General features: G+C 43.5%; 1 protein-coding gene across 2 annotated transcripts; it reads right to left on the reverse strand.

The window, feature by feature from the left end:
- Window positions 1-7: 7 nt before the first annotated feature.
- Window positions 8-23253, reverse strand: zfyve28 (zinc finger, FYVE domain containing 28). Of its 2 annotated transcripts, XM_044047732.1 has the most exons (14): window positions 22862-23253; window positions 10785-10925; window positions 7690-7827; window positions 7302-7504; window positions 7065-7154; window positions 6856-6945; window positions 6668-6769; window positions 5040-6578; window positions 4711-4806; window positions 4095-4252; window positions 3429-3545; window positions 2886-2987; window positions 2675-2778; window positions 8-1827 (listed from the first exon to the last, which is right to left on the reverse strand). In XM_044047732.1, the coding sequence occupies exons 1-14, from the start codon at window positions 22895-22897 to the stop codon at window positions 1696-1698; spliced, it is 3048 nt and encodes a 1015-aa protein (XP_043903667.1). In that variant the 5' UTR covers window positions 22898-23253; the 3' UTR covers window positions 8-1695. The 2 variants fall into 2 exon arrangements, with proteins under 2 accessions (XP_043903667.1, XP_043903668.1); XM_044047733.1 differs by lacking the exon at window positions 4711-4806.
- Window positions 23254-23420: the final 167 nt, after the last annotated feature.

Genomic DNA, 23420 nt, shown 5'->3' on the forward strand with positions numbered 1-23420 from the left:
CATCAAATCATGTTTTTGGTTTTTTTTAATCAGGAAAAAGTAATTTATTTCAATATACATTGCATTTAAAACTATATAACATTATTTGTTTGATGAATATTTTTACACAGCTCTGCTCATGGAAATGTACTGGAATTTTACAAAATAAGACCAAGCTCTGAAATAATAACAATGATAATAGGATATCCTGCCCTTTAATTATGATAATGATTCCATGTTTTCTTCTTTTTTTCCCCTCACATAAAAGCAATCATAGCTTCATACATTGTTTTTGTTCTTTATAAAAGAAGTGATTTTGCACGTTCTTCGATGAAAATAAGCTTTTATCCAACAGTAGTTTCTGATGATGTACTGCCTGAGAAGCCTGCTTTAAGTCAGAGCAGAATGGACATAACGTGATATAAACAGTGACGCTGTTTCGTCTCAAGACCATTCACGTGAAACAAGTGTCATATATTGACAGCATGGAAGATACTTTGTTTTTGTTTTTTTTTATCAATGCAATGGAAGCAGATTGAAGAGCAAAAAGGAAGTCGGTCTGGGAACCCAACATCTGTTTCAGACCAACGATAGAAAGGAATAATTTAGTGTAAACAAAAATCCGCACAGCTTTTCTCTCCAGAAATGGCCTAAGAACTACAATTTAAAACAGAAAACAACTGCCTCTTAAGAGTGCAGAGCCACTGCAGTTAGGTGTTATATTGCACTATAAATAAGTGTGAGGAAGGGAAAACCATTAGGGCAATAATTGGCCTGAAGTCTGAAGGCCGGCCCCTGAGAAGGACTACGATTCAAAGCATGTTGCTCGCATCGAGGTGATTACAGCACTGAGTGCAGAGAGGTCAACTCTCCACTAGGGGGCCTTCAAGACCTGATAGTGATGACAAAGGAAATCCCTTTTATCCATCAAGTGTGCAGCAGAGTCCAAAGGAAAAACTAAACATGCCATGGTGCAACTGTAAATGCAATGGGCACAGCCCATTACCACCAAAAGCTGAACAGTCAGTCCTGTTGGAATCTAGACCCCATTTGTCAAAGTGGTACAGAATTACACATTCATTGACATTAAAACATGAAGGAATCCCAATATAAAAGCATCGGTTTTCAGTGGTTGCTTCACTGGGCCTGAAAATTGGCTTCAAATTCCCATATATAGCAACCATTTACTGAAGACATTTTAGTGTAGCTGTTACCAGAATTATCCTTATTTACATGGTTATCATGACTTACATTCTTTTGAGTAATCCGAGTCCCAAGGGAGCTCTGGCACAAATGTAGGAAGCTCGCTAAAGCATAAGAAAATATGTCACAAGTCCTTTAATTTACACCTAAAGCAACAGAAAAAAAAAAGTAGTTTGTTTCCGATTTTGCGTCGCAAACCGTTACAGAACACTCCTTGCACAATGCCAAAGTTCAAAATGTGTTATTGCCTGTTCATTTCCTTTCTTCTTCTTCTTTTTTTTTTTTTGCAACTCTATAATCACACAGGCATTTGTGAATGATTTGTGTTAGCTGGGTACAGAAATCATCCCTGTGGTTCCCACTCAGGCGCCGGCATCACTCTGAAGTCTTCCTTATCAGGAGTAAATGAAGACCAGAGTAGTGTGGCGTTTGCTTTGTGCACAGCTGTGGAAACTGTCTGTTGCATATGAGCTTTGTTGTGCCGGACGGAGAGCTTTCTGTGACGACATAGGGTCAGATGCCGGCCTTGTCGCTATAGAACGGCGTGACATGGAACATGTAGCAGTGTGTGCAAACCCGCACGGGCTTCACCTGGCCATATCGGGGCAGCGGTGCAGAGTGGGAGGAGCAACGAGAGCAGAAAATCTGGAAGGAAATGAATGTCTTTATTCACCATTTGTAAGCGCAGAGTCGTCTCTTTCAGCAACAACAACTACAGTTAAGTTTTCTGCCAACTGGACTTCCTCAGACAGGAGGAGAGCAAGGTTATTATCGTTAACGAAAACTAACAGAAATTTTCGTGAACTGAAATGAAAATAAAAACTTTTAAAAGTTTAACAGACGTGAACTAACTGAAACTGAATTGTGTGTTTACAAAACTAAGTGTGTTTATATTTTTTGGATTTGTTTTCGTTTACAATGTGCAAGTTAAACAGAACATTTGTTATGTAGTTAATTGGGTTGAGGCGGTTCATCGACATGAATCAAACCTTTAGTCTTTTATTGGGTTTATTGTTTGTTTGTTTTTTTAATTTTGCTCATGTTTTTCCTCAGATTGAGCTCCTGAGACTCCTGGCTCACAAACAATGTAAAGTGTCTCATGAGGGGTATTTATTATTATTATTCATGTTATGTTCATGTGTGTCTTTAGTCTGTTAGCATCCAACCTCTGCAGTATGATGCACATGCAGTATGTTTCGAGTAAACTGTTATATTTGATTCAGGGATGGTTGTTCATTTATCCTGATACATTATTAAAATGGTATCTTTTGCTGGGTTTTGATGACACAATACTTTACTTAATTAGTTATATTACAAAAAAATAACACTAAAACTAATAAAAAACATAACTAAAACCAAGCATTTACAAAAAAGTAACGAGTAAAAACTAGCAAACCCACTCTTAAAACTAACTAATTTCAAAAACAAAATAAAAACTAAAACTAATGAAAAATCTAAAAACTATTATAACCTTGGAGGACAGCGATCGTACCTTTCCACAGCTCCTACAGTGATGCTTCCTGCGGATAACAGTGAACGGTGCCTTGCAGGCAATGCAGGAGTTGCAGGCTTCATCAGGGACCCAGTCAGGAGGGTCTACACGGAGCCAACAAGAAAACACAGCGAAACAAACGTGCTTCTATCAGCAGGGGAAAATAAGTGGGTTACACATTAATGCTGTGGTAGGTTGCAGATTAGCTGACCTTCAAACTGGCCCTCACGTGCCTTGGCTGCCAGCTCTGAAGAAGAAATGGTCTCCTGACAGAGCGCACAGTCCTCCAGCACCGCACTCCGCAGAACAGGACCTGCAGGACACCACGGGACGAGAAACCAAAGTGGCGCTTCAATAAATAATACTTCATGTGATGTTTTTAGCAATTTCACTGAATGAATTTTGAGTGGGTTCACACTTTATTTCCCCCCCCTCGTGAGACAATTTCCTATTTTGAGCGAACAGGCATGTAAATTAATGAGGCAGCATCTGGGTCAATGAGAAGCACTCGACCATGGATCCATTACTTCAGCCGATACCTACACTCACCGGCCGTCTTTTTAAGGTGCACTTGTTCCGCTGCAATGCAAATATATAATTAGACAATCACATTCAGGCATGTAGACATGATCAAGAAGACGACCTGCGTGAAACCGAGCGTCAAAGTGAAAAAGATGAGGAACTAAAATAATCAATAATAACCTTTACAATCAGCAGATTGGCTCCAAAACGGTATCAAAATAATGTCCTTTACCTTTCTTTTGCTTATCGTCGTCCCCCTCCTCACATTTGGTTGCCATGACTTCAAAAAGGGTCTTGAGGATGCTGCGGAGGTCACTCGCATAGTTGGTCTGCAGCTGATCAGCAACACCTGCAGCGCACGCACACACAATGTGAAATCAGCAAAGTGAGACAACAGAGTGAGAGTGACAGAGAGAGAATAAGGGGGGAGAAAGAGAGAGGGAGAGAGTGTTACCACAGCCATATTCAGATGGGATTAGTTTTACATGAGGAGGTGAAGGTAAAGTAATTATCACCAGCGCTTCTCTGTAATTTTAGTCCCGTTACCAGACTAAAACGGTGACTTTCACCTTGCGTAAAAAGGTCCGGAAAAATTAGTCCAGGCAATATGAATCCCGTGGGAATAGACCAGCAAATGTGTGCGTAAATATTCCGTCCAAAGTTTTCTGGGGATTTTCAAGCATGGATCGAGCCGCTATGTTGACGTGTGTCTGCATTGAGAAGCCGCATTGGTACGCCCATGACGACAAGAGGTGACGGCGGTGCATGGTAGTTTAACTGAGATTTCTTATCCCGTGCAAACTGGCCATTAATGTTATATTAATGTCCTGTGGTTAAATTACATTACTCCCCATATAAAATGTATCCTGTCAGAGAGAGAGAGAGAGAGAGCTTTTACCTGATATACAAACGAAGAGACGGTGGATGAGGTCACTGCTGCTGTGGAAGCGTGATCGGATCTTGTTCCTGGCGGCCAACTTGGCACCTTCCAGAGCCAGCTGGACCTCTTGCTGGTCCAGGTCGTCCGATGAGCTGGGAGTCAGGCTGCTCACAGGGCTAGAGGAAGTGAGAAAAGTGACTTCATCTTTACCAAATATACACGCACAACTAACACGCCGAGTGTATTCATTTATACATTCATCATCTTCGGCTTTATCCTCCGATAGGGTCAAAATTACACTGAAATTACATTTTACCAAAAGAAAATGTCAATGTTTGAATGACAGATGCAGAATGTGGTGTGAAAACTGTGATAAGAAAACAAACCTGAGAGGATGGATTCTATTTTATCTCCACTTGTGCTGTTATCGCACACTGCATTTACACTGAGCATCATTAGGAAACTGTGGCTCATTAGGAAAGAAGTGAACCTGAACAAAGACTGGAATAACGGCTGAAAACATCTTCCATGTTAAGACTATTTTGTCTTATTGTAATTACCTATCACCGGAGTGTGAGCAGGATGAGACACTCACAAACACATGACACTTTATTTATTAAGGAGGATGATTTACCTGGGAGTATAAGCACTGCTCGACAGACTACATGTGGTGACCGACACACTGTCACAGTCACTAGCTGACACAGAGCTGAGGGGAGAGTTCTGAAAACTAAAAAAAAAATAAATAACACCCAAATAAATGATGAAAATGGCAAATTAAAAAACAAAACAATAGATGTATCAAATTAAGGCAACACGAATTGTAAAATAATTTTAAAAAGTGTGATGAAATATGGTAAACATATCATTTTTATGTTGATGTAGGGAGCTAATACATCAGAAATGAAACATAAACCCAAAAATATGTTCAAATGAATTGGAAATATAGAAATGCCAGCACACCTGGAGCTCCTCCTGCTGTCCCCTTTGGTGTCCTTCTCCTTATTTCCTGTCTTGTCTTTCTCCATCTCCTTATCCCTCTGTCGGAGTCCACTGGCCTGCTGCCTCTTCTCAGTCCTCGGGTGGTGGTTGCACGGGGATTGTTCATCTCTGCTGGAGCTACAGTCGTGTGCAGCACGCCCGGGCCCCGGAGCCAACACCAGGCACTTCTCACAGAACTGGGAGTTAAAATCCTCTTCCAGTGGATCTGCAGGGCTGCGGGAGGACGGGGGAGTCACCTGGGCGAGCTCCCCCTTACTGTGCGGCTCGTGACCGCGCAGGGGCAATCGGCAAGCCGAGGACTGGATGACGGTGCTGTTGGCTGCTCCCTTGGATTGTTTGTCCAACCCCAGAGCGAGGCCCAAGCCCAGACCAGTGGTGTCCGTGGTTATCGCGTCGTCATGGCCGTCCTCGCAGCTCGCACAGCAGACACACGAGTTAAGAAGGCAGTGAGTGGCCACCAGGGGGCTACAGGGCTCAATGTCAGAGGGAGCGGGCCGCGGCAGCAACAGCTTGTCCACGGCCAGCTCCGTCAAGCTCGGGGAGCCCGGGTTGAAGATGACTGTAGCAGAAAGCTTCATACCGCCCATACGATGGGCAATGACCTCTGCCGTTTCAGAAGCTGTCCCCTCTAAACCCATCTCCCACCCGTTAGTGTAAGGCAGAGGCTCGGAGCCCGGACCGGCGGTGCATGGCGGGAGCTTCGCATGATGACAAAGCGTGTTCTGGCCACGTGGCTGAGGACATGGCTGCTCTGACGGGGTCTCGGTGTACCAGCCATTCCTGACCGAGTCTGGTCGTGGCCCCTGCTTCCGTTGCACAACAGGAGCAGACTCTGGTGCTTTAAAAGGCGACGCGACACAACTACATGCCTCTCTCGAGATGCTGGTGATGTTGTCTCCTGCTGCTTCCAAGTCCTCCATGAAGAAAACCCTGTCCTCCTCCTCTACATTGACACGTGTCCTTCCCCGGCCCACCAGAAGCCTGCGGGGAGACGCATCAGTGCTGGAAGCCCCACTGGAGCCTCCTGCCTCTCCTCTTTTGGGAGTGCGAGCTGGGGACTGGCCCTGACTAGGAGGCGACAGCAGGGTGGACATCTCGTCTCCTACAAGGTACACCATCATGTTGAGCTGCTCAAGTTCCTCCTCATCATACTGCATGGAACACGCCAGCTCAGCCTCCTCTGCCTCCTCACATAACAGGCCCTGTTCCTGCTCCTCCTCTCCCCTTTCAGTCTCCACCTCCTCCCAGCCCTTTTCCACTTCCGTCAGCTCCTCCTCCTGGCTGGGACAGACATACAGAGCCAGATGCTCCTGCTCCCCCTCACTCTCCCCCTTGGAAGTGTCATTACCGTGACTGCAGGATGACTGATTTTCTTGGACTGGTGCTGGTGCACCGTTTGAAGCCAGCCCCTGGCCTGTGGACAACTCCCAGTCCTGAGAGATACACAGGTTCCTCTCTAGTGTTACCAGCTCCTCTTCAGTCAAGGTCTGCAGCAGATCTCTGTAAAGGCATCACAATGGAGCTTAAACGTCATGCAAAACAAAAAAGAAAATAATAACTTTGTCAAGTTTAATACTCTTGTGTTGTACCTGATTTTCTTTAATAAAGTGCGAAAAGGTCGGAAGAGCTCAGACATGTCCTCTGATTTTCGGTGTAGGTTGAGAGGCCCCTCTGAATACACAACCAGCCCACTAAAAATATGTTTAAAATTCAGTGAGCGGGGTGGGAAAGAGCAGAAAACAAAGGAAGAGGCAGAATGGGGAATGGAGACACTTACCACACAATGGCTAGTCTGGGAATTGTAAACATTAGTGCAGGTTCATAGTCATCGATCATGTCCTGCGTGAGGTAGCCCAGTTTCAGGGCCCTGAGACAACAGACAGAAGGAGACACATGATTAAAAGAAGACAACACATTATCTCTGTGTGGATTCTGGTTTAATACCCAGATGAAATTTATATCCGTTTCTGCCTCCGTCTAACTCACCTCTCCACGGTCTCACAGAAGAGCACAATCACCTCCTGCTGTATATAGTATTCTTTGGGAGACTTCACAGGCACCATGGCTGACACATAACTGGCAAAGGAAGAGCAGGAAGAGGAACATAATGACAATTGCAGCATCTTTTTTTGCAAACTGTGCACCGAAAATAATTGAGCGAGTGACAAACGTGGTTTTCATCTCGTTGATGCAATTGCCATTATCGCCCGCGCCTTCATTTACCTGAGCTCAAACTCAGCAAAAAGGCTGTCGAAATGTCGCAGTGCGTCTTTCATGCGGTCTGTGTACAAGTTGAGGTCTCTCAGGGCCTGGTCTCGGGTGATGTTCCGAACCTCCTCCAGGCTACGAGTGAGATCCTTAGCCAGCGGTCTCATGGCTATGCTCTCTATCTCCCTGTTCATTATGATGGAGCCAGCGGCCAAACACTGCACACACACACACACAAACACACGACATATACACGTGATACATTTTCACACAGTAGATTAAAAAATGACAAAATGGCAAAATTACAGCAGAGACAACGCAGTTGTAAAAGTGGTTTCGTGTACATTGATGCATGTGTAAGATTTTGTTTTCCTTCAGAATGATGCTGGAGGGAATACACTACCTCGGCCCCAAACCACAGCTGCCCTGCCAGGTTGTCATGACGAATCTCCTCTGGGAACTTGACGCAGAAGTCTCTGTTGGCCCGGTCGTTGGAGATACATTCATCCATGATCTGATTGATGATGTTCAACACACTGTCCTGCAGACGAGCACAAGAGTGTCAGGAAAAGACATTGAGCAAACTAGTCGGAGAGGTAATCACGCGTGAGTGGATTTAAGTAATTAACTGCACGTTTTAGGTCATTGAAGACGTGCATTGTATTGCAGCATTTAAAGACCACCGATTAGACACAGAACGAAAATTATTGGACAAGTACGTTAGACAATTGTGGGCCTTGCAAGCTCAATAAAAATATAAAACCAAAGCTCATAATTCCAGCAGTGAAAATGCAGTGTCACACACAGCAAGCGCTGAGGAAGACTTATGTGCTGCTGGCATGTACAGCAGCCATAACAATGACTTACAATGAGCCTTTCACTCAACCATAGCCGCACTGTGCACTGTAATCTTGTCAGGCACAGCACTGCGTCTTTCTCTGCTCACCCCGAGGAGAAAGATTAAAAAGCTTTGAGAGGCAGAGCTTAACCGTCGAGTCCTCATGGCCGTGTGCTGTGCATGTGTCTCGGTCCAGCTTGATCGCCACCCCCCGCTGTCTGTGAACGTCTCCCGGTGGGGGAGACCAGTGATAACCTTTGGTATGGCTGGTTTCCATTCATCTAGGGATAGTAGCTGAGGTGTGATGCTCATGTCCGTCAAAAGACCCGACATTCATTCACTCTTTTCTGTCTATCTATGACCCTGTACCTTGTTCTGTCTCTTGTCTCTATCTCTGTCCATCTCAAGCACATATGCTTGTCTCACCGTAACAAAGGCAATGTCCCCCACAGAGGCCCATGATAGCTGCGTGACAGCTTCAAGTGCAAATTTTGGCTCGAGTGCACTTGCCTTCTATTCTCGGGGCCTCAAGGCTGTGCGATACAACGCTGCTCAATTCCGTTCTCCAAAATCCTTGAGTCCTGGAGGCACGCCACCGAAACGACTTCTCTTTGAGCATCTAAGTACCGAGAGTTGGCTTTCAAACTTTTATTTACAGCAGCTTGTGAATTGATGAATCAGAGACTTCTTTTCATATTGTGCCCAGGTTTTCCCCGACGCCCGAACATGACAACATGATAATGTTGAACAGATGATCTCCTGTTTCCTCCTACAGTCCAAAAACACACAATATGGGATTAGGTAAATTGGGAACGCTAAACTGACCTTAAGTGTGAGTGTGAGAGTGGATGGTTGTCTCTATATGTGGCCCTGTGACAGACTGGCATATCGCCCTATGTCAGCTGAGATTGGCACAGCACACCTCGCGACCCCCCATGTGGAGGATAAAGCGGTAGAAAATGGATGGATGAAAAACAGGGTAATATACTTTAAAAAAAAAGGGCGCAAAAGAATAATTAGAGAAAGAAAGCATGACAGATTTACAGAGACAAGTATTGAGGAAAAAGAGACAGCACAGTCGGGGATTGAGCAATGACCTTATTAAGTGGCTCTCCCCTGAGAGCTAAAGCAGTGGGGGTGGCTAAGACACAACGGGCCAAATGACCACCTCCAGCTCTCTCAGCACGATGCAGCAAGGCAGCCATCACTCATGCGCGGCATCACCTTTAAAAGCTCCTCTCCTCCGCTGACCTCATACGAGGCTAAAACTATCATTTGTATCACTATACGTCATCATTTACCCACCATGAGATTCTCCATTTGTGTTTCACTCAATAGTTAGTTTAAAAAAGACTTTGAACACATTCTTGTCCAAAAGTAGAGTTACTTCAACAGTTAAAACACCTCTGTCTTAAGAAGCAGCTCTCATGTAATGACCCACATGACACATTGTTGTTATCAGCGCTAAGTGTGTGTGTGTGTGTGTGTGTGTCCACGGGCTGGCTTCAAAACAAAGTCCACTTATCTCACCTTATCAAAAGAACTGTTTGACACAAGATCCAGGCCAAACAATGTTTGGTAAAGCAATAGTCGTATTGCCACGCCTGCGTCCGCCAAGGTGTCTATCTTTCAGTAAGATTTCAGTCATAAAAGAAAGGTCAACAAAGGTGACCGTGTGAAATGAAAATGATCTAAAACTAACACATATGAATTCCTGGCTCAGAGACAAGATGGGGATTCATGTTATCTACGTGAATTTCACTTATGCTCAATTTAAAATGAATGAGTGAGTATTGCCCCCTTATGGATTATTGAGTAATTAAGAAAACAATGCGGTCTCTATGACCGTATGGTCTATACCAGGGGTGTCAAACATACGGCCCGGGGGCCAGAACCGGCCCGCCAGAGGGTCCAATCGGATGAATTTGTTAAACTTTCACACTAATCTAAACGTAATGTCAAATGCTCCAGATACCCGTGACTAAATGTTTGTGCCTTTATAGATCCAGTGTGTTGCTTAAATAGTAAATTTAGGCATGATATTGTTGAAATTGCACTTATAATTCTCAAGATATTTCATGTTTTGTAAAATGATCCTTCAGTAAATGTAAATCAAAGGACAAAAAACAAAGGGGTTCTTGTTGTTCATAGGTTATTATGCTATTATTTTACTATTTGTATTCGTCTGGCCCCCTTGAGATCAAATTGTGCTGTACGTGGCCCCTGAACAAAAATGAGTTTGACACCCGTGGTATATACTATGGCCTATGAATATACACACACACGCGCATGCGCGCGCAAACACGCAAACACACACAGACACACAGTGACAGAGAGAAAGAAGCAAGGCCGCCAAGTGGAACTCAGTTGGAGCTGCATAGTGCAGGGAACAGCAGCAACTGTGATTGACTCGTGATAGGGAAGAAAATACGACTGTGAAGCCCTACTGAACACCCACCTCGTCTGCTCTGTCATAACATAAAACACTTTACTCAGCACAGGAATGTCACCACAGACACAAATGAACTCATTTTACAATGGCACAGACATTCACCTATAGTTAAATGTTGAGCTCTACAGCTTTTAAGTTTTTCTTAGTTACATGAAAGGCAGACGTGTCTGGATGATAACGTTAAACAAGTTTGGTTCTCCCCACTGACCTGACATGATCGGAACTGGTTGACCAGCAGGGTGCATCGCTGAGGGTCCTTCCTGCCGTCAAGGCTGTCCAGTTCAGTGGCCACCTGGTTCAGCTCTTCATCAGCGTAGTAGAACTGGGCCAGGAGCTGAGGGTCCGTCCTCTACACAGAAAGAAGGAAACACAAGGGTGTTGTTTTTGACATTGAGGAACAATATTAACAACGCAGAGACAAAGATGTATAGAGGATGTAACATAATATCAAAGCAAAAAGTCAACGTACAGGCCAAGCCAGGAGTGTAAAGACTCACTGCGCTGTTATCAGACAATGACTGGGACAAAATCAAATGTTTTATTTGACCGTAAGGCTGTGATGATCTTATGTGGTGGAAAAAGAAAATGATGCATTTATGAAATCTCTGGGAACACAACAAAGATCTCTTTTCATCAGGCCACGAGGCCAACTCGTCTTTGCGTGTGTTGTATTTGGAGCTGTGTGTGAGGGAAGTTCAGGGTCAAGAATGGACAGCTGCAGACCAAAGACTGCACAGCTTGATGCTCAAAGGTTTGGACAAGTCAAGTCTCCCAGCTTTAACAGCACCGTGTCGCTACAGCACTACGGTGTTTACAAGGTGTCGTATTTTAAATGAGCACAACTTCATCCACTCGAGTCGTACATGTAGCCAGCACAGCGTCCCATGTTGTTCTATAAGTCACCTGCTGCTTCAGAGACATGAACCCTAAGCTAAGACAGACAGAGCTAAAACACAAATGTTAGGCCATTTCATAGGCCAAATAAACAAAAGATTCAACTCCAATTTGCTGAATTCTTTTATTTAACAGAGGTTAATACAGGGAAAAAGCTCCCCAGAAGAGTGGGTGTAATTAGAAAGTCTGACCCTGGTTGAGGATTTGTGTCATTATCTCGCACCATGCTGCCGTCAGTGTGAGGCAAACAGCGCAGCAAAGCACTGCACTGCTGATTGAAGCACGTGCAGCCACAACACACAAGTTAGAGACGATATGCTGAGGCTACGAAAATATAAACAGAATAATTCATCATCTGAATTGCTGCTTTCGACCAGTACAGATTTTATAGGATTATCAAGAAACAAATGTTGAATCAAGACACCAACAGATCATGCACAGACACACACACACACACACACACACACACACAGACACACACACACACACTCGTCCTGTGAAGAGTTCTTGTTATTAAAATGTTAACGGTTCTGAAAAATGGCTACCACATGCCAATATGCATCATCACAAACCACAGGGACCCAATGACGGTACAGGAGATTATAGGGACAGCATGACTGTGCAGACTGGAGGAAGAGGCAAGTTACACTGATATACTGACTCATTCTGCTGCAGGCATCTAATGTCTGAAAGTGCTTTTCATGAAGTCAAATATTTTTGTTTGTATTTACCGAAAGCCTCTCGCAGGACCTTTTCCCTTAAGTTTGCCGTGCTTCCTGTTGTGTGAAGCTCTCCCCGTCGGCCCTTGCCTTCCCTCTCCGAATATAATACACGGTGCTGTTGCCTCACTCTCCCTCTCATTAATAATGGAACAAACTGTGAGGAGACAACGCTGAGACAAAACCGAGGATAGTTGTCGCATGATTTCTGTGAGGGGGGAAAGAACGACTCTCAGTGTCGAAGGTTATTTGGAGGACGAAACACAGTATATCACAGGGAGAGGGGGATCACACTTAAAATATAAGGTTGTAGGGTGATAATTGCTGGTATGTTCCTTTAAATGTGTGATAGGTTGGTCTTCTGCCCACAGCTAAATCAAAGCTACAGCTCAGTGATTCACAGGCAGTCTTTTTTTTTCCAAGACAGAACAGATAGATCCTGATAAATCATAAATCCCTCATTTTTGCCGCTTTTCCACTACATGGTACCTGCATGGCATGGCTGGAATCGCCTCGGAAACGGCTTTTTTGGTTCTCCATTAGTGATAGTACCTGGTGCTTTTTTTAAGTACCTCCTCCAGCGAGGCGATACAATGTGTGACGTCGTCAGACTAATGATTGGCCACTGATTGGTCAGAGCATCAACACAAGAATCACAACGAACAATGCCGAACTGTAAATGAATTAAAAAGACTCAAAAATCCGTAAAACTTGCGTTAATTTAGCATGGAAATGTCTAAAATCTCAATATTTAACAGAGGAGTCTGGTGTATTTAGGAAGGCAGATGGAGTTTGTGCTCGGGTCATGCAGGAAGTACTGAACAAATCTTTTTAAATCACAGATTCGAATGATTCAGTACACTGAAAACAACTGCTTTACAAGTCACTAGTTTGCATTGGTCTCGCATTAAACAAAGTCACGGCGGTTTCATGCAGCCGCGCTGCAATGACCCCTCCCCAACGTCGGTGAGGTACTATATTGTTATGGAAAACCACACAAACGTAGAGTCGAGCCATGCCGTGCTGAGGCGAGGTCTTCTCAGTCTGGATCTCACACAGAAAAGTCAATAATATCGCGGCACTTTTTGTTCACCAGTGTGAATTTCAACACCATGAATACATTGGTAGAGCAATGCGCAAAAAACCCAGGCACCACAGGTAAGTCAGGCTACACAGAAGCTCCATTAGCAGACAGACATAGTAAATGTTTCACAGTCTTTTAACAAGGTCACTCACATGCTCTATATACAGCAGAAATGGTGTATGAAGACTGGGAATAGACAGCCACAGACGGTATAATACCATGACGGACAAACATTTAACTGGGTTAATGTGTAAGGCTAATGGGAAATAAAATAAAGAGACAATGAGGTCATCTAAACGTCTACATTCTGAATGAAACAATATCCCTACTCAACAAGACAAAGACACAGATATTAAGTGGGAGTGGGAGACAGTGAAATACCCTTTTCTTGTTAAGACATAACACGGCACAGAGAGTGATGGTATTCTTTTTCCGTCGCGTATAGACCGTCAGCGACAAGAGGACGAAAGAAGCAGCATTAGAGACCGATGCCATCCTACAGCCTCCTACTGCTGCATTCCTTACACAAGAGGGAACATTCCTGCAGGATTGTATCAGCGGGCAAAACTCAAAGGCAAGGCAATGTTCAAGACACAATGATTTACTTCTTGATAGGCAGTGGTTGCTTGCTCAAGATATTTGGTTGTCAAGGGGATGATCTTTTAATAGATAAGGAGGGGAAAAAAAAATGTGTGAGGAACTGAAATCAGAGGTGAAAAGCAAACAGGTGAATGGGTTTCATTCATTACAGATGCTCGCTCACATTTCTCACAGGCACACCGAGTTGTTACAGCTGTTCCAACATTTAAACATAACCTAATTACAATGTTGTTTACTAAGTGGAGATTGTCACCACTAAATGAACTTGATTAATAATAAGCAAAGAGTATGGCTCATTAATAATATAATCTAATAAAATCTACTTAAGTCTACAAAATGTTCCTGAAAACGACCACATTTGCTCTACACACACTTTAAAGCAGAGGCGTCAGATTGGCAGCCTGCGGGCCATATGCACCCCACCGCCACCACCACCACTTAATATCATGTTATAATGAAAACACGGCCCACGGCTGTCTAACAATGAGATTAAGTGGCAGACTTCATCTTAAAATATTGTGGACTTAAGCAGGTGCAGGTTTTAATCATTGTGTGTTTTGTTAAGTGGCTAAAATCCCTTGTGTCACCGCTGGAAGCCACATTTTCATTGCGGTTGACTGTCCTGAACTATCACTTTAAGTACAATACAATCAAATTAAGCCCAGCTGATATCTTCGGTAACAAGGATCGCAATATGGCAGCAGTCTGTGAGAGAGGAGGCCCTTTACAAGTCATAAAGCAAGACGGCAAGGCTCCCAGCTTCCAGCGGGCAACATTTACCAAGTTATATGCTATGAGTCAGTAATAGACTGTAAACGTGTGAACGTCTGAAGGTCTGACTCCTCGTCTTGTGTCATTTTCACCAATGACAGCTCTACGTCGCACAAGTGAGGAAATGATTCAGCAGATTCAGCTCTCGTCTCCTGTGGTGCACCGCTCTCCTGCTGTCAGTTGTCCTGGGTGACCTCTCTCTCGGATAACTTAAAGTCTCGATCCGCTGCGGTCAGAAAACTATCATTTCGGACTATTAAGCTCCTATATGTTCACACAGAGTGGCAATTACTGTTAAGCCACCTCAGTCACATCATTTCACAATGACTGAAGGGACAATTCTGTTCTGTCAATATACGAACCGTGCTGAAAAGGAGTCGCCTACTGCTGGACAATCAACATTTTCATTTTCTCAGGCATATATCTCATTGAGCTGCTTATTCTGGAGTATTCAGTCTGTGCAGGTGATAGACGCTGCCGGGCTAATTCTTCACCAGCGTCCATAGCATGAGTGCACACCCACTTAAGGGACTTATGAGAAACCTTGCCCCTGCCCTCTATACTCTATTCCAGGCTCAATTTGCTGCCTGCTGGCTGCCTTCCAATGATCAGAGGCAAATATTGTTGGGGGAACCAGTTCACTCTGCTTCATCCAGTCAGTTGGCAGACTGACCGAAAAGCTGCCGGATACAGTTCATCACCTCATTCATTATTCAGGACTCAGCATAAAAGCCCGAGCAAGAGCGAGCCAATCATTTTGGTAACAAACAAGGAAACTTCTTCCTCAACCACTATTGATATTAAGTTGGCAGAATTAAAGCATAATCTTTCAATGCTGTGCTGTGCTGAGCTCGAGCAGGTTGACTTGTGTCGAGTCATTTGTTTCATGCGCAGCTTGCATCAGGACTTTTCTCTCCTCAACCCTGTTATTGATGGGATCAGGCAGAAACAACAACACTTTTAAAAACGCTCTGGAAACACTTTAGGGTGTTGGGGTTTCTGTTAAATGGCTGTGCCGTTAAATTACTCTCAGCAATCATGTGCCTAGCTCAAACCTGGTGCATCTGTCGAAAGATACGCGTGTGTTAGAATACATCGGCTCCTGTGATCACATCTGACTGCATTCTAGCTTGCACTGCATTCAAATACACACAGACACAACAAAATAATGGTTTTAACAAGTCTGACTGGTTCCATTGCAGACTAGACTTAACTAAGTCCACTGACTCAGTTCATTCAGAGTGGTCTGCACATCTGGACATATGGCATCATCTGTGTGCTTGTCCCTTCTCTGAGACTTGGGGGGGGGCACACCTCTCTTCAAACCAACTGCCAGGACGTTCTTATGCAATAAATCACCTGCTTGAGATCCAGCAATGGCTGTTACACTTAAGTGACGGAGGTTAGGGCAACTTTTGGATTTACCCAATGTTGTTCTGGGTTAGGGTTAGGGTTGGGCGGAGGCCATCATCTTTACACAAAAACACCGGAAAATACAACCCATGCATAACATTTATCAGACATACTGAAGAAAAAAATTCAACTCAACCCAACTTATATGCATTGCCATGATCCCTCCATGCAGTTTCGCCCGACATCTCATAACCACTGTAGTGACTGAGCACAATTCCACATGATTCTCAGTGCAATTGTGCCGCGTTTCTATCATGGTACGGTAAAGTCTTGTTTCAGTCTACAGCTGAAACAATTAATTGATTATTAATCGATTATTAAATGAATCGACTATCATTTTGATCATCAATTTATCAGTTTGAAGCTTTTTTTCATGATTAAAACAAGATTTCTGATTGTTTAAGTTTCTTAAATGCGAGTATTTTCTTCATTTCTTTGCTCTGGATAATAAAGAAATCATGGGGTGGGCGGGGGTGAGGGCTGTGCCCGATGGTTGCGCAGCATGATGTCACATTGATGCGGCGACAACGAATGGCGAAAAATGGGCTGCCCCAAATAAGACAATGGCAGCTGTGGTTAGCCACAGTACGCTTGCGATTAAACATGCTTTTCAGATTGCGGTCTGTCAAGATTCTACAAGCTTGTGGAGTGAAATGGCACATGAAAGTGGCATCTCCATCTAACAGGGAAGAAGCAAAATAAAGGCTAAACTAACTAAATAACATATGTAGAAACAAAATACTGAAGAAATGTGTTTGCATCTCTGCACCACAATGACGAAGCTTAATTTGTCTCAGAAGAAGAAAACTATCATCATCATCAGTGTCATTTTACCCGCAAGTAATGGTCACCATTTAAAAACGCACTGACACCACAGAACTAACACACCTGTCGAGTGCTGCAACCGAGTGATATGCTTTTATCATATGTCCTGCCAACTGTAACCACGGCCAAATCTAATCCTAAAATGACAGCTCCTACTTCTGCCATTCTCCTGAGAGCAGGAAGGTGGCATTTCATTTGCTCGCTCTTCCTTGAACACTAGTATAGACAAAGGAGTCCCTTGGATCCACGCGTGATGTATATCGTCAGTGACAACTAAGAGTGGAATTAGAAAAAGGCCTTTGATCGAAGTGGATAGCGATTATCACCAATAAATAATGAGGTGTAAAAAATGAGCGTAGCCTGTATGGTACCTTTATATATAACTCTTCTCCCGCAGCTACTTCCCTTTAATCATCGCTTTCCCACATCTCGGACAGCGGACCCTGATCCCCCAATCCTGCAATGAATTTTAAAAGGCCTTCAATCACCCAGCCTGTTTCAATCTGCACTCAGGTCAGCTTCTCTAAATCCAGGCAGCTGACACCAAATCAATTATCCCATGGCTGGTGGGTAAGCAGAATGGGACTTCCCCAAAGATCTCCAGCAAAGGGGCTAAATTTGAAGCCACACTGGCTGCTGCTCAGCAGTTTGCTCGTCCATCAACTCAGTGTGAGTCCACTCTGCAAAGACAAGCACCAAATCGTTCCACTTTCTCCGGGTTCTTCTTCTTGCGCGTTAGCGGCACACACAAACAAGTCAGAGCAGTGATAAATCAACAAGATCTACACCAGCCATTCTCTGCAAAAGTAGTAACCAGTAATAATTTCATAATTTAATAATTCAACAAGTTCCCTGTTTGTCTGTCCCTCCATCACTACTGAGGAAAATCCCAGCTAATTCACCAGTTAGTGAACAACCTGTTTTTCCCATTAAAAACAGGGGTGCTCTAATGAAAACTTTTCTTTTTGCCTTGTGTTAAACATTGTTTACAAAAACTAAACATGCACAAATATTACAATAAAGTGCATAAATGTTGAGCTGGAATTTGAAAATTGAGGGAAAAATATTGAAAAGTGGTCGACGAGGCGGCATTTCAAAGCCCGGAAATAATTGCTTTGTGGTGTCGAGATGTATTTCGTTCCCTCGCTTCACAAGTGAACTATCAAATGTTGGATGACCTTATCGGAGTAATAAGGCATCAGCGTTACGTATGTTCTTACACTTGCCAACAGCCTACATTGTTACACACACACAGTGATATCTGACATTTTGATAAGGAGGAGTGAGGAAAGTATCGGGTACCCACGCACTCAACTGTCCGGCAGGGGGGAGGTGGAAATAAAAGACAAATTAGAAGCATCCTGTACTGTTGATGGAGGCAAGAGCATGCAGCCTGATGTGAGCTGTGAGCCCATCACACTGACGGATGAGTTGGTGTGGAGCTGAAGGTCAGTTCCTGAATGCCTGATGGAACAACAGCCACAACGGAACACAGGTTTAGCCTCCTGACATCTCCCTCTCTTGCCATCCGTCACTCAGTAAGTTTGCAGCTGACGAATGAGAGGCGAGTGCATGGTGGCCATTACGGCGGCTGAGAAACCTGAGCCAGGTCTCGTCTTTGTCTGGCAATACTTCTCTACTTCTCCCATTACTTCTTTATCCATCTAAATCTTTTCCCTTTATAATTGAAAGGTAAAATAAATATTAACATCAACAAATAAAACTGGATAAACCAGATGAAGGACTAAAAGGAATGTGAAACCGCTCAAACTAATGTTAGGTTCCTTACTGTTAATGAGTAAACCTCTGCTACCATTCCAGCCTTATGGAAGACCAGGACAATCAAGTGCCGGGCTGAATATACGGGTATATTATCATGTCCTGCACAGAGCAAACACCCTGTGTAGCAGGGGCAAAAGAAAGTCCTCCTCACAGGGACTTATCTGTGTTGGTAAAGAGCAGCTCTGGAAATATGAATAGGTTTGCTTCAGTCAAGGGAACATGCTGATTCATCACCCTTCTATCTCGTGGAGAACATAGTTCAACAATAAACAGCTTACTGCTGATGCAAAATGACAATGCCCTCACGCTGTGTTCAACAGTGAATGCCGAAACATGCAGTTTGGGCACCTATTTCAATCACAGAAATGATTTCTCTTCGTACAAAAGTAAAACTGTTGGCTATCTGAGCTGCTTCTCAGTAACAGGAGCATGAATCCGTCCATTACCGCTTCTTTTCGTACTGATTTGTGACAATTACCTCGGCTTTCGGCACTCTTCTCGTCACTCCTCTGACACAGAACGGGCCATTTAAATCCCACAGACTCGTGTGTAATTCTGTTGATTCCTGCCATGGCCGTGATTTGGCAGAAAATGCACTGATGTAATAGCTCAGCGCCAGTAGTCATTCATGAACACAACAATACTCTGGTGAACCCCCAACGGTTGGGCCAAACCCCAACAACGGACCACAAAAATGCTGAGACGGCAAACGCGGTCTAACAGAGTAAAAGGGGAATGACGCAGGTGCGTGTGTGTGGTGAAGAGAGGGAGGATAATATATAATCAGATGCATTTCAACTAAGCCCTGTTTTACACTACAGTTGCAAAAACTCCAATTATAGTTGATACGGCAACTCAGCTGCCTGCCATCACTCAAATATATATAGAGTAAAACACTTCTATTTACTATGCCAAGAATCAAAACACTGACTGCACCACAGTCCATAACTTCTTTATAAGGCCGTCTGTGGAACCGTTTCCTCAGTTTCTATAAACCACTGCTCTGGAGACGTACAACAATTTTTTCGAATTTCGAAGCAAGGTCAGCTATGATGTCAATATACTTAAAGGATCCAACACTTTCTGTGTCAGTTACCTCTTATACGCGAGATTAGCCGTTAATAACACATTTGTACAGATGCGTTCAGCCCCTAGCTGTGATAAATCATTTTGAAAAGCCTAACGCTCCATCAGTATGATAGCATGTTCTGGTCATAGGACAGTAGTGGCACAGGTCTCTAGTTTCAGCATGCCGCCTGCGCTTATGGCGCGTTTCAACCGAGTGGTAGAGCATTTTTTTGCATTTCCTTTAGGAATAGCACCAAAATAACCAGCCTCAACGGTTCCATTTTTTTTGAGGCACCAGAGTAATGATATGGTACAGTATGGGTGGAGCTAGGGCCATGACAGTCAGCTGATTGGGCGACAGAAAAGCGTCACTGTCTTGCAACCGGTGTTTCTTCGCCGCCCGCAGTCTAAATCGCGGACAAACAGCCACAAACCAAGCAACCGTTGTGTTGTTGTCTGTTGTGTCATGTTCAATCCTGATGTTCATTGTCATGCACCGGTACAACATCACACTACGTATCTTGCTGATACCGGCAAAGGGTACTGTTCTCAGTCGAAAACGAGAGCCTGACCGTGGGCTTTACCATTCCAAACTGTACCGAACCGAAATGTGGCATGATGAACACACGGATTTAGTGAGGCGGTCACATAATTTTTAAGGTTTATTTAAGGTTTCTGGATCAAATCTGTAGTGGCTCGTGCTCTTGCCTTTGCAGGAAGAAGACCAGAGTTCATGACCCGGTCAGAACAAGGGCCCTTCTGCTTTGAGTTTGCATGTTCTCACCATGTGTGCATGGGTTTTCTCCGGGTTCACCCGTTTCCTCCCACAGTCCAAAAACATGCAATATGGGGATGAGTGTGAGAGTGAATGGTTGTTTGTCTTTATATGTGTCGCTGTGATGAACTGGCGATCTGCCCAGGGTGTACCCCACCTATCGCCCTATGTCAGCTGAGATTGGCACAGCCTTGGAGGATAAAGCGGTAGAAAATGGATGGATGGATGAGATCCTGTCCAGTGATCCAGCTCAGTATCATCCCTGACACCTTCAAGTCTGAAGAATCCAAAATTAATGTTTGTTACTAATAATAACCACTTTCTTTCAATCCTCCATAAGAGGACACATTAGAGTGCAGTGTAGTGTAAGTGGTGTGCATCATTTTGTGGAGTGCTTTAAATGGAATATTTGCTCCAACAATTCTCCCTGTGAATAGCAAACTTCCTGTAAAGCATGGATAACAGACAGGGTGAGGAACTCATATAGACTGCAAACCCGTAATTAAATTTACAAACTCCACAGCTCAGACTATTCCAGATGCAAACCCGATAACAGTTTCTCAATCCATAATGGCCAGGAAACCTGTGACTCTTTATTTATATACTGTATGACTACAAAAACGCTGATGCCTTGTGATGATGCAGCACAAATAAATTACTGCATATCGATCATTTACAACCTGCTTTATACAGTTCTGTTTACGTATGCAGTCGCTTACAATTGCTCTCCCTAAAACCAACAAGTTAACAAGAGTGGACTCCCCGAAGAAAAAACATTGGCAGTCAGTCATCCTAAAAAGTGATGCGGATGACACATATTAAATGTTCATTTAACAAGGCCACTGAGCCTTCAATACGTCCTCTGCTGTGTCAGCCCGGTTCCCTCACTGTGTGAGCCTGATTTCAAAAAATTACAGAACATCCCCAACAAGCTCTCACTCCAAAAGTGATGACGTTGCCAAGTGAGCCTGGACAGCATCTGATTAGATGTGTTTCGGCGGCATTAAACAACCTTTCCTCCAATACTGCAACAGTGTAACAGTCGTTTCACTGCACAATGAGTGAGTACTTCAATCGGGTATTTGTCGCGGTGGTTTATTTTATTTTATTAAAATACCAAACTTTTAAAATGATTCTGACTTGGCAACCTTTGCTAATTTTAACTGACTTGTTCTATGGACTCTATTAGTCAGACAAAAATCAAACAGATTCACCAATGATGACAGATTTTTTAATAAATATGTAATTGCAATTATTTTGCAGACACATTTTGGCTTTAAGAAATATTGCGACTTAAAAATTGCAGCAGGCCGTATTGTGATTTTATTGATAAAATTGCGACGAATTGTTCAGCTTTAGACAGAATGCTACATTTACATTTGTCCAAACACACTTAACAAGCTAAAACTATGCTTTTATTATTTATGTTATTAAGACATTGTTAATTGAACACGGATGAACCAATTAGTATTTTTAGAAGGATGATTAAAATAGTGTCGCTTTTTATATCAGCCTTACTAGTTTATTTTGTTTTATAATTTTCTTCTTTTTTAACAGGTTTTGTGTAAGTTCATACAAGATTTATCTTCTTACTGCTCCTTTTCATTCTTGTTTTGGATTTTTTTTGTTTATATTGTTTTATAATATTATTTTCAAGAATGAAACAAAATAAATATAAATATAATATTTCTAATTATTCCACAACTCATATTTAAATAGATGTTCATAATGCTGTGAGTCTGCTGCTACAATGCTACTGTAACTCCAAATGTACTCCTTGATAACGGTGTTCTTCAAACCGCTTAAAAAAGTGGCAAAAGAGTTCTACCAAAACATTTTTTTGACTCAGCCAAGTAAAAAACAACATTAAACATTTAAATAAAACATATATATTAATTTAGAATACTGTGGTTATAAATTGTTAGCGAATAATCTAATGAATTGCTTGTTGTTGCTACCGCTATTGTTAGAAACAACAGTAATATTATTATTATCATAATTATTATTATTATGCTGCAATTCTGAAACAAAGCACTTATTTAAAATGAATGAATGTCATCTGAGGAGAGCAGGGTGTCTGTCAGCATACATCAGTATGTATGAATGGAGCTGTACCATTGTTGGCCCAGATTGCAAACAAAAGCATCAACAACAACAAAGAGGCTGAGGCGGCTGCTGCTGCTGCTGTTGTCTGGTACAGTAACATCAGGTACCCAGGCTAACATTAGCAGATGTGTGCCAGTGTGTGAACTAACCAGGCTAGCAGCCACATTCACTGGCTCTTAGTGTTAGCTCTAATCAAAGCTCTATATCAAAAAATGACTTAGAGTCCGCGTCAATCCAAGGTAACTTACCTTGGGCTTGTAGAGCCACTTTCGGAAGCGGTTCATCGTTCCCTCGCCACCTTTCTTTGTCAGCGACCCCCTCCTCCTCTCCTCCTGTACCTGTGTGTCTGGCACTGCCAGCGGGTGTCTGCTAAGCTAGCTCGCGCTGCTGCTGCTGCGGCGGCTGCGGGCTTCCACTACAGAGAAACGGACAAAACACACAATGCGACGACTTGTCCTGGACGTTACGGTACATGTGTGGAAGCACTGCACAGAGGAGAAGTACGAACACTGTGACTTTTATTCCCATCTTTCCCCCCCAGAATCCTGGGCTCGGCTGACTGACTGTCTCCCCCGTCCGGACACTTCCCCAGGTCCCGACGATGTAAAGTGGAGGAGGAGCGAAGGCTCGGCTTTTCTCTTCCCCCGGAGCGTTCACTCGATGACAGTCACGTTGACAAAACATTCACCTCCCATTTTCCCAGGCAGTGATGCCTTCACGTGCGGCTTAAAATTACTGTGCGTCCAACCGCTTTTCCATCAGAAATCCCACAAAACAGACCCTTAAAGATCCAGTGTGTAATATTTA

Source organism: Solea senegalensis, linkage group LG16 (assembly GCF_019176455.1).
Source record: "Solea senegalensis isolate Sse05_10M linkage group LG16, IFAPA_SoseM_1, whole genome shotgun sequence".
In the NCBI taxonomy this organism is placed as follows: Eukaryota; Metazoa; Chordata; class Actinopteri; order Pleuronectiformes; family Soleidae; genus Solea; species Solea senegalensis.